Consider the following 17,760-nt stretch of genomic DNA (forward strand, 5'->3'; position numbering starts at 1 on the left):
TCTGTCTAGTCTATCATCGACAACACGATGACTTTTACTTGTTACCTTAGAGGATGTAGTTCGGACTAGACTGATACTTTCTGTGGTAGGATTCAATCCTGGATCATTTTCACAACTTTTGGACAGCTAAAATAATTTAAAAAAAAATATTTCATTATTATTATTGAGACTGAAAAAGGGTGTGTGCAAGATGGTGTTAAATGATAGCAATTAATGACTCGGACAAAGTTGTAGATAATGAAGAGCCAGAAAACAGAATAACTAAAAGGCAACAGGTATAAAAGCACCCTATAGTTTGGCATGCCTACGTGAGGCTTGCTATCAAATTTCAGGAAGGATGCACAGAGATTAACCAACATACCCTTCTCCTTCTAGCAAAGTTTCTATGAAATAGATAAAATGCTTCACTTACTTTTTGCAGATCTTGCCATTCACCAATGTATATATGGGTGCATGTACATGTTTCACAGTAATATTCTGCAATCTGCTCTTCACTAAAAAAGTCATTTGATCCTGTTACAGACTCTGGTTTTGTATGGCCACATTCCCATTTTTTCTCAAAGTTCACATTAGACATCTTAAATCTTGTGCTTATAACTTTCACAATTTCCTCTGTCACAAATTCGTCAATGAATTTGAACAAACCTCCTTCACGTTCTTTACCAAATTGCCAAACCTGAATTTGGATCAAATTCGGACATTTAATCACGTGTAATTTTGTTAATTTTGTCGTTTTCTGTAACTCAAAGACAGCTGAGTCTCTGAAAAGAGCAACCTGTCTTTTCTGTTCCTTAGTGATAAATTCTGCAACTGTATATTTCCTGCACAGAGAAGCAATTAAATGATTCATTAAATGAGGTGGTAGAAACCTAAACTTATAACATAACCAGGTAGACTTAGTACATGTGTTTTCTGTCACATTAAACATTTCGTATATGTCATACTCAGGTTCTGATTTAATCATACAAGGTACATAGTAGCAAAGTGTTTGATCAGCAACATCTCTATCTGATATGATCGGACGTATAATGATATCAAATTTCTCCATGACATTCAGAATATGACCCTTGTGTTTTGAAAAATTGTTTTCCTTTCTGAATACATCGTCTAAAACCTCACTATATAATTTGCCTCTACTGTACAATACATCCCATTTTTTTATATTTCTGATACTAATGTCTCGAAATTTCTTTGCAGTTACTATACATCTAAAAGCATTTGACAACCACTGTGTGTCTAAAATAATGTAAGAGGGAAGATCTTTGAAATGAACTAAAGCTCTGATCTCATGGTGAAATTCCAGGAACAATCTGAGTTCTTCATCATTAAGTGACTGAGGCGAATCAAAAGCAATTTTCTGAATTTCCTGAAAGGAGATTATAGGTAACACCTTCTTCTTTTCTTGAAGTTGTTTTTCCAGCTGAATAAACTTTAAAGGATATGCTTTGTTCCATGTTTTCATTTTTCTGGCTAAGTTAAGGATGTTTTCTCGTATTTGCTGGAATACACTGGGATCATCTTCTGTGTTGGAAATGAAGTATTCTTGCCTTATATGTCCTAGTTCATCTTCTGATATATTCTCCGTATACTTTAAAAAATTTTCTCTGCATGCATCATCAATCTAAACAAAATAATTGTAATCCTGTTACCTACATGAATGGTGAGTTTACTGTACCAAATATCATTTTTCAGAAGTTATTGAAAGATCTTTTGAAAACTATTAAAATGGATTGCTTTTCCTATGAACACTTTAAACCTTACAATCTGATAAAGCTATCATGTAGATATTGTGTGTTGGTCCGGTGAAACAGTAAAACAGTGATATCTGTGATATAAATACAATGGATAAGCGTTGGTTCTTGAAAAAGAAACCATGAGCCCGGAGGGCGAATGGTTTGTTTTTCATGAATCAACGTGTATCCATTGTATCTATAACTTAAACTATTGTATTAATGTCTTTTCAAAATAAAAGCCTATTCTTAATTAGAAAGTATTGCAAGGAAGTTTTAATAACCATGTTATCGTGACAAACAATATCATATATCACAATTAAATGGTTTTAACAATTCTAATATAACACAACACGTCAGCCGTTAAAGATCTTCATTTATCAGGCATCTGAATATTATCTGTTTTGACAAAATTAAAAACATTCGATCTTATTTCTATTCAAGTTAAGAATGGAAATGGGGAATTTGCGAATAAACAGATGAAATAATACAATATTAATTTATAAAACAAAAATGGACACCTGGAATGTAAACATTTTCATTTCAAACATGTGGAATAGCCAACAATAATCCGTTAATAAACGATCGAACTCTCTTTTATTTAACAAAATATCCACAAAAACAAAAAAAATATTGAAAAATATAACAAAAAGAATACAAGGATTCGAACCTAAAACGACAAGTTCTAACTCATTGAGCCTAACCATGAAATCTCGCGGCTACCAACTCATACTATACGATTGCCTATTATTGTACATGTATCTATGAAGGTATTATCCCTGTGTGTCCGTTGTACCGATGTATATCATATATTCATTTATATATATAAATTTGACAACAAAATTGTAACCTTCTGGTAGCCGAGAGGCTTCGTTGATATGTTGATGTAAGTAAAACGTAACCGAATTCATGGACGGGTTCGATTCCCAGTGCAGGCATATACAAATTTACAAAATAAAGGTAATTTTTTTAAATAATTTCATTAGTGAACAGAAATCAGTTAATTGACCAATTCAAACTTAATGAAATTAGACACACAAAGAAAACAATAGAATATAATTAGTTGAGTCCATTTCAGCGATGGATTTAGGAAGCGTTGAATCTTTAAAAAGAATCCATGGTAGATGAATAGGCTGACGTCCTCATTGGTTTAAGTACAAATAAACACTATCATGTATGGGGTTTTCTCATTGTTAATGGCCGTACGATGACCTATAGTTGTTATTTACTGTGTCAGTTAGTCTCATTTTGAAGAGTTGTCTCATTGGCTATTATACCACATCTTCTTTTTTATACAAACGTCTGACAAAATTTGTAATTTCCAATACCTCTTCTACATCACAGACCAAGGCATCTTTCCAAGTGCCAACAATAACTACAGGTGGATCAAGATCATATGATGTTCTCTTGCTGGCATCAGATTTATTTATGTCCTCTTCCAGTCTACTGTAACAATGTATTGAATCCATCCACAATTGGAATAAATCTACAAAGAAATGTGTATAAAGAATTCATTTTTTCAAGTTTAATGTCATGAATGTTTTGAATTTATCTTACTAATTTTGTGCGTATGAAGCGCTTTCCTAGATACACACGATGACCTTGCAAGGAATGCTATTACATGTGCTACATATTAGTATCCTATTACTCATAATAAGAGAGAAATTAACATTACAAACACTCTGAAGTTTTTATTTGAAGTAGTCATTGAACCATGAATATGAGGTCAAGGACAATGGACATATGACAGGCAGAAACTTCATAACATAAGGCATCTATATATAAAATATGAGCATCCAAGTCGTCCACCTTCTAAAACATAAAGTTTTTAAGTAGTTAGGGAACGCCACATCTGCTGTTAAATCACTATCATTTTGTGTTCTGCTTTCTGCAACAGAAGTCGCAGGTTCGACAAAAATTGCTTACTCGCTACAACTTAACACTATGAAGCTGCAGACAAAATATCAAAGTACTCCCTATTATAGAAACTAAGACAAGTTTATGATAGATTTCTTACGAACAGAGGGGATGGAGCCATTACTTTGATCTGCATCTTTTGCGACGCAGGTAAAAACCGACCACCATAAAAAAAGACAGTGCTGAAAGTGGCATTTAACACCAACTAATAAAAAAAACAATCAATCAATGATATAATTATATTGTACAACTGGTGCCAACGATCTTGTGTTACCGTTGACAGTTTTTAATAATCTATAGAAGGTTTAAATATAATCTGCATAATGCTAAACATTTGTAAAATAAAACTATAAATTTAAGGGCAATAAATCCAACAAGGCGTCTGCTAAATTTCACACCTTTTCCTTTTCATCTTGATTTCATATAATTTCATATATAATGAGTCAATGTCCCAATACTCCAAAAAAGTTCAAAGTCCATTTACTCCAATAAAAATGATTGAATCAAAATGTCTATACAGTATTGTTGACTTAACATGAAGGCAGACACACCTGGTGAGCTTTGTATTAATTTGTATAATGAGGTCCATATGTAGAGGGTCTCCCAATCAATCTCATTAACATTCAAAACATTCAGCACTGTAGTTTGAAAGGAGACATGTTTTGTTCTATTGAAATTAAATGAATTATTATTCCTGCCAAGTTTGTTAAAATGGGCTTAGTGAGCTAACAAGAGACTCCTAAGAGCCTGAATCCCTCATATGGCAAACATATGCCATTTACTCTTTTACTCAAATCGCTTATGTTTGCTTATTTGATAATCTTATCCAGCTGATCATTTTCCTATTCTTTTCTAAACTATTAGAGTTTTCAGGACAATATCTAAAAATGAATTCACAGTAATTATTCCTACAAGGAGTCATATCTTGCTGTCTACACTCAATTCCTCTCTGTGTTTTAAAGGTTAAAAGACAATTTACCAACAAAAAATTGCAACATTAAGTCAAATCGTCATTAAGAAAAAAAACTTTTACAAAGTATTGATTATCAATTTCCATTACTTTATTTATGACATTTTCTATTTTATTTCAAGATATTAAACAAAAATAATAACTGCTAAAAATGGACATCTCCGGAGCAATTGACTTCAAAACAGGATTGTCCATTTTACCGGATTTTTTCAGAGAAGGCAAACTTTGACTTTTTTCAGTTTTGCTGTAACTGCATTTTTTTTCAGATACACCTCAGATACTGTTTATTTATGAGTTTCTATGTTTTATTTTGTATACTGTTGTTTTTCTTTTGATCGTTTTTCGTTTTTTTTTTATCTTTGGTATCTTTCACTTTTGTTTGACCTAGTTAAAAAACACTTCAGAAAACAAAAAAATCAGTCTATAAATAATTGTAATTCCCTTGACCTTTTGGCAGAACCATCAATGATAACAGAAAAGCCAATTGGAGATAATTTATCACAACTTTATGAATATCATTGTGACATAATGTGCACATGCTATATACTCTTTGTAGAAAAGAAAGATTAGAAAAAGGAATTGCTGCAGTTTTCTTTAATGTTAATTTAACCCAACGTCTGGTGATATCTAACTATTACAATGCATTGCATATATTAATAAAGAGCTGTTCCATGAGCACATGATATGCCCGTCGCTTTTTGAAAAAAAAGTTCTATAACTCCAGGATCCTCAATGTCATATCATAAATTTATAGAAATAAACTGTAATCACAGAGTTATGTCTCACTTACTTGTTATTTTTATAATGCAAATGTTGAAATTAAAATAGCAATACTTTAACATGTATTTTGCAAGTTACGGTATAGGGCTAAACAATCTCCATGCAAATGAGATGTGCCAATGCTAATACAACTGCATAGACTTTTCATAAGTCGTTCCCTTTAAACAAAACTAAACACAAACATTAACTTGTAAACTATGTAAACGTTTCAAAATCAATGAACCATAAAGAGGGGGTGGTGTTTTATAGTCTCCTTGGAAATAATACTTGCAAATGCCAATACATCTTAATCTGACCTAATCACACACTAAAAAATGCAAACTAAGCAAAAGTTTCTAGGTCAATAGACCATGACTGAGGGGTAAAGACCAAATAGTCACCATGGAAATGAGATGTGCTAATGTTTATACAACTGTATACCAATTACCATTGACCTACCACAAACAGTTCCCCATAAACTGACCTAATTACAAACTAATACATGAAAACTAAACACAGATGTAAAGGGCAATAGACTATGACTGAGAGGTCGTCCCCTAATAATCTTTATGGAAATCAAAAAACCTTAGTATGCACACTCACAAACCCCAAGCCCCCACATTGTCACTGGAAAAATAAAATAACTGTAAGAAGAAACAAGAGGCTCTCAAGAGCCTGAATCTTTCACCTTAATTTTTTTGGTTAAATCTCTCATCAATGATTATTTTGGCTTTTCAATTTATTTAAATGTTCTTTGAATCGTCCTATTTTCTTCAAAAGCAAAAAAAAAAATCATTTTCTCCTATGTTCTATTTTAGCCATAGGAGCTATGTTTCTTGACATACAAGGAAATAAAATATAAAATTTATACTAGATACTCTGAAACTCATTTAGCCTAAGTTTGGCTGAAATTGATACAGCAGTTTCAAAGGAGAAGATTTTTTTAAAGTAAGTCAACATGATGAAAAAATTGTGAAAAAAGTCTTTAAAGGGCAATAACTGCTTAAGGGATCAATTGACAATTTTGGTCAAATTGACTTATTTGTAGATCTTACTTTGCTTAACATTTTTGCTATTAACAGTTTATCTGTGTCTATAATAATATTTAAGATAATAACCAAAAACTGCAAAATTTCTTTAAAATCATCAATTCAGGGGCATTATACCTAAAAAACCAGTTACCCAATTCGGCTGAAAATTTCAGGACAGGTAGACCTTGACCTAATAAATACTTTAACTTCTTGTCTTATTTGATCTAAATGCTGGAGTTTTTGAGATATAAGCCAAAAACTGCATTTTACCCTGTGTTCTATTTTAGCCATGACGGCCATGTTTTTTGACGAAATAGAAAATAAAACACAAACTTTATTTTATACACCCTACTGATCATTCAGTTGAAGTTTGGTTGAATTTGGTTGAGTAGTTTTAGAGGAGAAGATTTTTTAAAGTTAGCAAATATGATGAACAAATTGTGAAAAATTGTCATTAAAGGACAATAACCCCTTAAAGGGTCAATTGACAATTTTGGTCATATTAACTTATTTGTAGATCTTACGTTGCTGATCATTTTTACTGTTTACAGTTTATCTTTATCTATAATAATATTTAAGATAATGACCAAAAACTGCAAAATTTCCTTAAAATTACCAATTAAGTGGCAGCAACCCAACAATGGGTTGTTTGATTCATCTGAAAATTTCAGGGCTGATAGATCTTGACCTAATGAACATTTTTACCTCATGTCAGATTTGCTCTAAATGCTTTCGTTTTTGAGATATAAGCCAAAAACTGCATTTGACCCCTATGTTCTATTTTTAGCCATGGCGACCATGTTTGTTGATATTTCAAAGTTTCGGATACAATTTATAAACTAGATACCCTAAGGAACATTCAGTTAAAGTTTGGAAGTATTTGGTCTAGTAGTTTCAGAGGAGAAGATTCTTGAAATAGTTTATGATGACAGACGACGATGACGACAGACGACGGACGCCAAGTCATGGCATAACCTCACTTGGCCCTTCGGGCCAGGTGAGCTAAAAAAATGTATAAGAAAAAAAAATTGAATCATAATTTCCTATATGTCGATATGCACATCTACATAGTATGTTCTTAATATTTACAGAGTTTAATGAAATTCTGTTGTGTGGTTTCAGAGGAGTTGCGATGACAAACTGTTGCAGATGTATATTGAAGCAAATAAGTTCAAAGCAGCGTAAACCCTAGAAAAATAATAGAATCATAATTTCCTGTCGATATGCACATCTACGTAGTATGTCCTTATTATCTACAACGTTTCATAAAATTCTATTGTGTGGTTTCAGAGGAGTTGTGATGACAAACTGTTGCAGAGTTATATTGAAGCAAATAAGTTCAAAGGGGCGTAACTCCTAGAATAAATAGAATCGTAATTTCCTGTAGATATGCACATCTACATAGTCTGTCCTTATTATCTAAAAAGGTTTCATGAAATTCTGTTGAGTGGTTTGAGAGGAGTTGCAATGACAAGAAACAGTACTGACGGACTGACAAGTGGACAGACAGGCGGACGGACAGACGGATGGACAAACGGGTCAAAAACATTATACCCTGCGCGTGGGGTATAATAAGATATGCCAATGCTTATACAATCGCATGCCAAATATCATTGACATACACTAGTGGTTCCCAATACACTAATACATGTAAACTAAGCAAAGTTTTAAAGTCAATATACCATGACTGAGTGGTTTGGGGCCAAAGAATCACCATGGTTATGAGAGAGGGACGAAAGATACCAAAGGGACAGTCAAACTCATTAATCTAAAATAAACTGACAACGCCATGGCTAAAAATGAAAGACAAACAGACAAACAATAGTACACATGACACAACATAGAAAACTAAAGAATAAACAACACGAACCCCACCAAAAACCAGGGGTTATCTAAGGTGCTCCGGAAGGGTAAGCAGATCCTGCTCCACATGTGGCACCCATGGTGTTGCTTATGTGATAACAAATCCGGTAAATAGTCTAATTCGGTAGATCATATTCATTGAAAGGGGAGGGGATTGTAGTTACGAAGTTAGGAACATATCCGATATCATTTGTGAAACTGTCCCTTTGGTATCTTTCGTCCCTCTTTTATTCCATAACGGTCAACCAACTAGTGATGGCGTCCGTAAAATTTACGAAGAAATTGTTTCAACTTAACTATTTGGAACTCTTGTTTTAATAGCTTCCATCTGAGCAGCAACCCTCTATCAAGAAAATCATGATAGAAAATGCAAGCATCGGAATATCGTATCAATTGGAAGATATATACCCCGTATGCAGGTGCTGCTTGAATGTTGCTACTTAGAAAGGGAAAGTTCACAATTGGAAAGCTGAAATCATCTCTTTTTTGTCGTAAAGTTTTGTTTTCAACCGACCCTCATTGTCAATTTCTAAATGTAAGTCAAGATATGAGGCCGTCTTAACTGTATCTGTAGTATCCTTTATCTCTAGTTCGACTGGATAGATGCGTTCCATATACTCACCAAATTTTGAATTATTTAGTGAAAGAACATCATCTATATAGCGGAAAGTAGAGTTAAAGGATATTGCTAACTTCTTGTCTTTCTTCCTGAGAGGTTCCTGCCTAAATTCAGCCTCATAATAATTAAGAAACAAGTCGGCAAGTAGAGGGGCACATGGTGTTCCCATTGGAATGCCGACAGTCTGTTGAAAAACACGTCCTCCAAACGAAACAAATATGTTGTCAATCAAGAAATCAAGCATCTTGATAATATCAGTTTCAGAGAATTTTTTGTTTGAATCAGAGTGATCCTTTACAAAGTAGGATTTATCCCTCCCGAGGACAAGATACTTGTATCTACGTTGGCCATTCTTTTTTATGAAGCAAAGCAATTCCAACTCATTCAATTTGTCTTTTAGTTTGTCTTTGAGATGTGCCGACGCTAATTAAACTGCACACTAAATATCATTGCAATTTCACTAATTGTTGACCATCAACTAGACCTAATCACAAACTAATACATTGTTGACGCCTCCGGGAACAGCATACCTATGTCTTGATTTTTGACTCCGTAAAGGAGAGACAAAAACTAAGAGGAGTTATTTTATTAGGTATAAACGAGTCACGAAAATTGCATGAAAACAAACTATTTTTGAGGTACACTGTATTGTCTTAAAACTGGAAAATCTCCTCTTTTTGATGAATAAAAATCCCAGAACTTGGAGACGTAAAATATCTAATTTTTAAAAATCGAAAGGTAGCTTATATCAATCAATATAAACAATTCACCAAAGATTCATGATAATTGGTTAAAGTGTTATTGAGTTATTGTCCCACACAAAGACGACGGACAGACAATGGTATAGCTGGTATATGTGCATATCAAACAAAGGACATTTTCCAACATTGTAGAGGAGAATAAACGTCATGACAAAAATATCTATTTTGTTGATCTTGTACTACTGTTCTTTTAGTATATTTAGTTTCTCTCGATATTCTTTAGTTTTTGCTCAAAACACTATAAAAGGGTAAACAAAATCATCAATTAAGGGCAATCACTCACATGAAGAGTAACAGATGATAATAGGCAAAAATGAAAAAAAATGTTATGGGCATTAACTCCTATAACAATTTGTCTTACTGTTTTGACGTATAAGGACAATTGGTAGAGCTCATTATGCTGAACACTTTTGCTCCATTCATATTTTCTATATTTATAACAGTTCAAAAAATAATAGACAAAACTTGCATTTTACCCATATGTTCTAGTTTTATCCATGTCCGTCATGTTGGTTGGTACAAAATGTAGGTGGGGTCATCGGAAACAATTTTAAACTAGAAAGCCTAATGATGATTGTGGCCAAGTTTGGTTAAATTTGTCTCAGTAGTTTCAGAGGATAAGACTTTTGTAAAAGATAACAAAAATTTACAAAATATTGTAAAATAATTACTATAAAGGGCAATAACTACTAAAGGGGTCAGCAACCCAACTACAGGTTGTAAAATTTGTTTGGAAATTGCAGGGTGGGTAGATCTTAACCTGAAAAACATTTGTATCCCTTGTCAGATTTGCTCTTAATGCTATAGTTTCAGAGATATAAGCCAAAACCTGCATTTTACCCCTATGTTCTACTTCTAGCCATGTCCGCCGTCTTGTTTGGCGGGCCGGGTTATTGGACACATTTTTAAACTAGATAGACTAATGATGATTGTGGCAAAGTTTGGTTAAATTTGCCTCAGTTGTTTCAGAGGGGAGGATTTTTGTAAAAGATTACAAAAAACTACTAAAAATTGTTAAATATATGACTATAAAGGGCAATAACTCCTTAAAAGTTCAATTTACCATTTTGGTCATGTTGAACTATTTGTAGATCTTACTCTTCTGTACATTATTGATGTTTACATTTTATCTCTATCTTATAATAATGATATCGAAGATATAAATAACCAAAACCTGCAAAATTTTCTTAAAATTACCAATTATGGGGCAGCAATCTAACAACAGGTTGTCTGTTTTGTCTGGAAATTTCAGGGCAGATATATCTTGACCTGATGAACAATTTTACTTCACTTTCCTTTTTGATTTTTCCTCAGAGTTCAGTATTTTTGTGTTTTTACTTTTTTCAAATCAAATGCTATGCGATTTCCATTACAATTAATATTTCAAAGAATTGTACACCGGAGAGTGGTAACAGTGTAATTTTCCATATAACAAATATTGCCAAGGGGCATAACTCTTTAAAAAAAATTGTTCATCACTGATTTTCGAATTTATCCGAGACATTGATGATATAAACCTATAAAATAAATTTCATAAAAATCTGACAAGAATTGTACACATGAGAGCGCTAACAAAGCAATTTTCCATATAATCAATATTTCCAAGGGGCATAACTCTTTTAAATTTTTGTTTATTAACACTGACTTACAAATTTGTCAAAGACATTGATGATATAAACCTATAATATAAATTTTATATTAATCTGGCAAGAATTGTACATATTGTAGTGCTCACAAGGCAAGTTTCCATGTGATTAATATTTCCAAGGGGCATTACTCTTTTAAAATGATTGATCGGTACTTATTTTTGAATTTGTCCAAATCATTGCTGATATAAACTTATTATATATGTGTCATAAAAAGCTGGCAATAATTGTACAAATGAGAGCGCTAACGATGCAATTTTCCATAGAATTAATGTTTCCAAGAGGCATAACTCGTTTAAAAATTATTGATCGGCACTGATTTTCGAACTCGTCCAAGACATTGCTAATATAAGCCTATGATATAAGTTTCATAAAAATCTGGCAAGAATTGTACATGTTAGCGCGCATAGTATTTTGTCATGTGAGTAGTCATGCACACAAAAACTTAAAACCATAAGTTATTTGTGTAGAAGATTTAGATTTTCCAGTTTTTCTACCTTATGGAAGATATAAAACTACCGACCACTAGCATATACATATGACAGATGTGTGACTGATAAAGTTGTCCTTTAAACAAATGCTTTAATTAGATCGGAGATATAAGAAGATGTGGTATGACTGCCAATAAGACAACTCTCCATCCAAGTCACAATTTATAAAAGTAAACCATTATAGGTCAAAGTACGGTCTTTAACACGGAGCCTTGGCTCACACAGCACAGCAAGCTATAAAGGGCCCTAAAAATTACAAGTGTAAAACCATTCAAAATGGAAAACTAACGTTCTAATCTATATAAAAAACGACAAACGAGAAATACTTATGAACCACATCAACAAACGACAACTACTGAACATCAGATACCTGACTTAGGGCAGGTGCAAACAAGCTCAGCGGGTTTAAACGTTTTAATTGTACCAAACCTTCACCCTTATCTGAAACAATTGTGTAACATCACAACATAGAAAAATACAATATAAAATATCAATTGAAATGACTTAACTCAACCAAAAGACATATTAACACAAGTAAACATACACTGAACGAATGAATTTGATCTATGATACAGTGCAAATACAAAATCAATAAAATAAGGGATGAATGATTAAAGTAACAGTTATATTCCGCTGTGAAATGCAAAACAATTTCAGAAAAAACAAAAATCTGTTTGTATTAGGTTTTGTTTTTTCAAAATTTTGGCATGAATCATCACTGAAGAGACAGTCATTGTTGAAGAAATGCGTATCTGGAATTGCAATGGTATAATTAATTTTATTAATTGACTAATTGCTACACATATTTTTCTCTGTACTCATGGTACTTGAAGGAATAGTGGGTATATATAGTTATGCATCTTAAGGTTAGTAAAAATAAAATGAATGTTAAATATTTTAATTATCACTATATAAAATGTTACCTTTTGCTTTTTTGTCGTCAGCCTCATTCAGTTTTGTAACAACAATATAAATTGCATCTTGTGATAAAAAAGTTTGATGTGTGTGGTAAAATTCTTCATCTCCTGCAAAATCCCATAACAATAATGTGGCATACTCCTCTTTGTCATGTAAATCAACATTTGATTTAAGCATAGTTTCAATATCCTTTTTTGCCTGTTCTAATGATTGGTTTGGTTTCTGCGAGGTTACTGGAGGTTCAACTTGAGATTCAGTGGTTACTAGAGGTGTCATTATTTTAGGCTGCTGATATACTGTCCCTGATTTTTTTGATTCATCAAAACTTGTTGCTGGTGTGTTGTCCTTAATGGCAATATGGGATTGTACTGGTTCTTCCATTGTTCCTTTGTCCTGAAGTTTTCCCTCATATTCTTTCAATAGTCTTGCATGAGTTTCAGTTTCTTCATAGTTTCCTATCAATAGAAAATAAAAGAAATATTTCTACCGCCATCTTAGATTGTAAAATATTAAAAAAAAATGGTCTACAGCTTTATAGAATTATATGTTTTTTTTAGATAGGATTGTAATTCAGTTGTAAGATTTTTCATCTAAAAATTAGTTTTATCTTATAATTAGAACTGTTTCCACATATTAAATGTATGTTACAATTTTATTTTAACATAGCAGTAAAAAGGGTGAAAACTCAGCTGATTAACCAGCTATTAAAAAGAATGTGTTGTAAATTTATATATTGTTTTTGGTAGCAAGAAAAAACAAGTTCTGCCATCCAAGTTTTTCATTTTATTTTCTGAAAATTCTATCGTTTATTTTACTTTCTATCATTCAAAATTAGTTTTCACTGTTTGTAAAATCTATAGAAAATCTGACAATTTTGTAAAACCTGAAGCTTGAAAAAAAAATCCTGTGACCCATTCTTTCTATTAAAATTTTGAAAAAAAGCATGATATAAACTACATGTTGGCAAATAATTAAAAAATCTACCAATTTAATTAAGACCCTTATCTCCCCGGAGAAACACTGTTTATTTAGTTAAAGGTATAAAATAAGCAATGAACAGTTACAGAATAAAAATTTCGTATATTATTCCACCCTAATATCTGTTCTTACAAATTAGGTAATGAGTTTTAAAAAAATTAAGAAGCACCAAATGTCTGGAAGGATCAGCAAACGTTTTCTTTCTGGCAGTCCTGCGTCTGACAGAAAGAAATTTAGTTTCACAAACTATGTATAGGGGTTTAGATTACGGACAAATGAACTTAAAAGACTGCATACACTAAAATGTCTAGCTTGTGTCTGACAGAAAAATTGAAGTTTCACAAACTATTTATAAAGGGTCAAGGTTAGGGACAGATGAACTTAAAAGATTGCATATATACTGAAATGTCTAGCCTGTGTCTGACAAAAAAATTGAAGTTTCACAAACTATTTATAAAGGGTCAAGGTTAGGGACAGATGAACTTAAAAGATTGCATATATACTGAAATGTCTAGCCTGTGTCTGACAGAAAAATTGAAGTTTCACAAACTATTTATAAAGGGTCAAGGTTAGGGACAGATGAACTTAAAAGATTGCATATATACTGAAATGTCTAGCCTGTGATTGAGTTTGATGTTGAATGTCTTTAAGATTTATAACTAATTGATTTTTGTATGTTCAGGACAAGAGAAAATTAACAAGAAATTTTACTTTCTAACAAGTCACATACAGACCAAGTAAAGTGTTGTTACAAATTTAATGTACAGAGGGCTTTGAATGCTCTCTACAAGAACTATTGGAATTCACTATTCTGACTGGTCAGGCTGCAAATTTATTCATCCCACAAAGCCGAACGGACACCCCTCTTTAGCACTGGTTTCAATGCCGGTCAAATTTTAGAGATGACCTTATTTCTATACCCCAGTCATCCCTAAGGTTAATGTCTTAATACAGGTATAAAATAAGCTAACCACTATACTGTGGATTCATTTATTTTCGTGGGTACCAATGTTCGTGGTTTGAGGAAAACTTGCATATTCGTGGATGTTTAATTTCGTGGTTTTGACAAATTATGCCTATATTCCTTTAGAAAATTTGCAATTCGTTGAATATTTAAATTCGTGGTTTCCCGGTACCCACGAAATCCACGAAAATTGGTATCCAACGAATATTAATGAATCCACAGTAAATGATCCATGAAAATTAGGTCAAAGTCATATTAACCCGTTCAGATGAACATGTACAACTTGCAATTGTTCTATACACCAAATATAGTTGACTCATTACTTAAAGTATCTAAGAATAGATCTAATCATAAAAAATTATGTGACCCAAAGAAAAGGAAGTCAAGCTCAGCTGGACCCTACCAACAAAAATAGATGGCCTGGTACCTTTAGTATCTGAGAAAGGGAAATAATCAGGAAACTTCAGAGCCTAAAACAACATATATATTCTGGACTGAAACCTCAGATGATTAGGCATCAGTGAACCAAATGAAGTATGTTGGAATTGATTGATTCATTATATACAAGTTTCAAAACTTTTGTTATATTTGTTTTATCTTTAAACATACCATCTAATTTATTCCATATTCCATCATCAGACATTGCTTTGCATTTTATTTTATGAATTTCTATTCCATTTGTACTAGTAACATCTGTATTATCTTCACCAAACAATCTTTTAATCAATGAAGTTTTTCCCGCCCCTTTCTTTCCAACTACTACTAAACGTATGTCTCTCTTTTTCTCAGAGCCTGACTCAAGTAATTTAAGGTACAATTCGACAGATCTTTTGTCAGTCGTTAATCTTATTTCAGTTGGGACTTCATCTACAAAGTCAAAGATATAAAGTTATTTTAATGAAGAAAAATACTATTTTACACAATTTATTCTATGATTATAATCAAGTATTTTCTATTATGCACCTTTTCCATGCTTGTTAATATTAAATATTTAGTTTTTAGCAAACTTAGATGATTAAACAATAATTAAGGGCCCTTTTGAACCTACAGTCAGGTGAGGATTTTTGTTGAAGGCTTCATTGTGACTTTGTCGATTATGTCCTTTTAATGTAAGTTATCTAACATGTATTTTTATGGGTCTCGAAGTGACCACAATTTTAAAATGGTTTTCCCATTTTACAGTAAAAATGTTGGGCAATTCATGATTATCATAGTATTTGTAAAATTACTATGCCAAATATATTTCATAATATGTTGATAGGAATACAAGCATAAAGCGTTTATATAAAGTAAAACAGCTGCATAGATTACCTAAAGTGTAAATATGATAAAGAGTTAATTAATCCTAGCATAGTGATTTGATGAAGCTTTATTCAAATGTTTTACACCTCGTCATCATCACAAACCGGTACAAAAAAATAGAAAAACTATACCAAACATTATTCAGAAATCCAAATATTGAGCAACACTTAAACAACCAAATACAGAGATGACGTCTGGTGATCTTGGAGGTTTACCAGGTCCTGCTTCACATGTGGCATTGGTGGTGTTGCTCATGCAAGATAAAATCATGGCATAATTGGTTAAGGGTATCATAGAGTAAAAGAGGAAAACAATTAAATGATAACAAGGGAGCCTACTTTTATCAATCCCAACAATAGACTAGTGTATATCTCAAATAAGTCAAACCAAGTGTACTTATTATAGTAAATGCAAAACATGAGCAAAACTGAAATACATCTGACGTATAGTAACAATGGAACGACAGACAAACACATTTTTGAAAATCAAAGTAAAGATTTATTCCATCAATTCAAATATTGCATAAATATTTCATTAAATTGTATTTAAGCAATCTCTAAACAAACAGCGAGGCATATGGATGAACAGAAAGACGGACAAGGGTGTACCATATTACATATCGACTATGACAGACAAATAAATTAGAACAAGCATTCTGAGAGTATTGCATGGCAATATATAGTCCCTTCTCGATTAAAAATACATTGCATTGGAACAAAATGCTAACTGAATTGGTAATTTATGATATTATCTGTATATATATAAATGCTCCACAGGTCGCAGCTTGATATAACTACAGAGGTCGAACCCTAAACAGTTAAGGCAAGTATAGCTACAACATTCAAGCTTGATACAGCTCTGAATTTGGATTGTGATTAAACATTTGACACAACATACACAGTAGTCTACAGCCCAGGTGGATTTTTGTCATTTCCTTACGCCCATGGTGGACTTGGGCATTGGATGGAAATCTTTGGTCCACGTTCGCTCACGGGTCCACAGTATAGAGTGGGATTTACACCGAATGCTGTCCACGGAACATCGGGTAGGCGGAAGGTGTTCAATAAACATTATATTACGGTGAATTAACAGCCATATGTTTATTGATTTGTAAATGTATTGATAGCAGATTTTACACTTCATATATACCCATCTGATAATAAAGAATTGTGAATTAACATATGCTGATTAGAGGCATTTCTTGTCATGTTCTTAAATGTCATAAGTTGGTCACTACATCCTTCAAGTCATATTTATATGATCCATTTGTCACACAAAATTGATTCAACTCCAACATATTAAACTGTAAATAATTCATGAAAAGACCTTGTTAATTATCGAAAAAAAATTACTGCTTATTATATAAAAATTCTGTCATGAAATTTCTTTTATTCGCCAATGAACCACAATAATTTTCATTCAACATGTTTTATCCGTATGCAGAAGTTTTAACAATACTTTTTGTAACTTTGATAACAATAAAGTGTTAATTCATTCAAGAGAATAGTCATAAATCAAAGAATCACAATCGTGCTATTTGATAGATTACAACATTTCTTCTTGCGTGCAAAGTGGTATGAAATTCCTAAACGACCAGTTGAATTTAATATTAACCACACATCAAACCCTAAGCCCTCAAAACAGATGTTTTTTTTCTAAATTTTTCCCAGTTTGTTGTGTGCACATGTATACACCTCATATGATCACCCATTAGAGCAAAACAGGGCTTTGTTTGTAGAAAAGATATGATAAAGATTTTAACACAATGTTGACTGCGGTACCCCTATTTTTGACATTTTTAACTATTATGT

At 32.4% G+C, this 17,760-nt stretch overlaps 1 protein-coding gene across 1 annotated transcript in view; it reads right to left on the reverse strand.

Moving 5' to 3' along the window:
• Positions 1-17,760, reverse strand: part of LOC139498906 (uncharacterized) — a 46,693-nt gene that overhangs the window by 6,842 nt on the left and 22,091 nt on the right. Inside the window, exons 5-9 of the mRNA XM_071287496.1 lie at positions 15,257-15,514; positions 12,711-13,160; positions 3,059-3,216; positions 413-1,621; positions 46-126 (exon numbers count right to left, since the gene is read on the reverse strand). Of these exons, the coding sequence (XP_071143597.1) occupies positions 46-126; positions 413-1,621; positions 3,059-3,216; positions 12,711-13,160; positions 15,257-15,514 (2,156 nt within the window). The remainder of the gene's footprint in view (positions 1-45; positions 127-412; positions 1,622-3,058; positions 3,217-12,710; positions 13,161-15,256; positions 15,515-17,760) is intronic.

This window comes from Mytilus edulis, chromosome 12, assembly GCF_963676685.1.
Source record: "Mytilus edulis chromosome 12, xbMytEdul2.2, whole genome shotgun sequence".
NCBI lineage: Eukaryota > Metazoa > Mollusca > Bivalvia > Mytilida > Mytilidae > Mytilus > Mytilus edulis.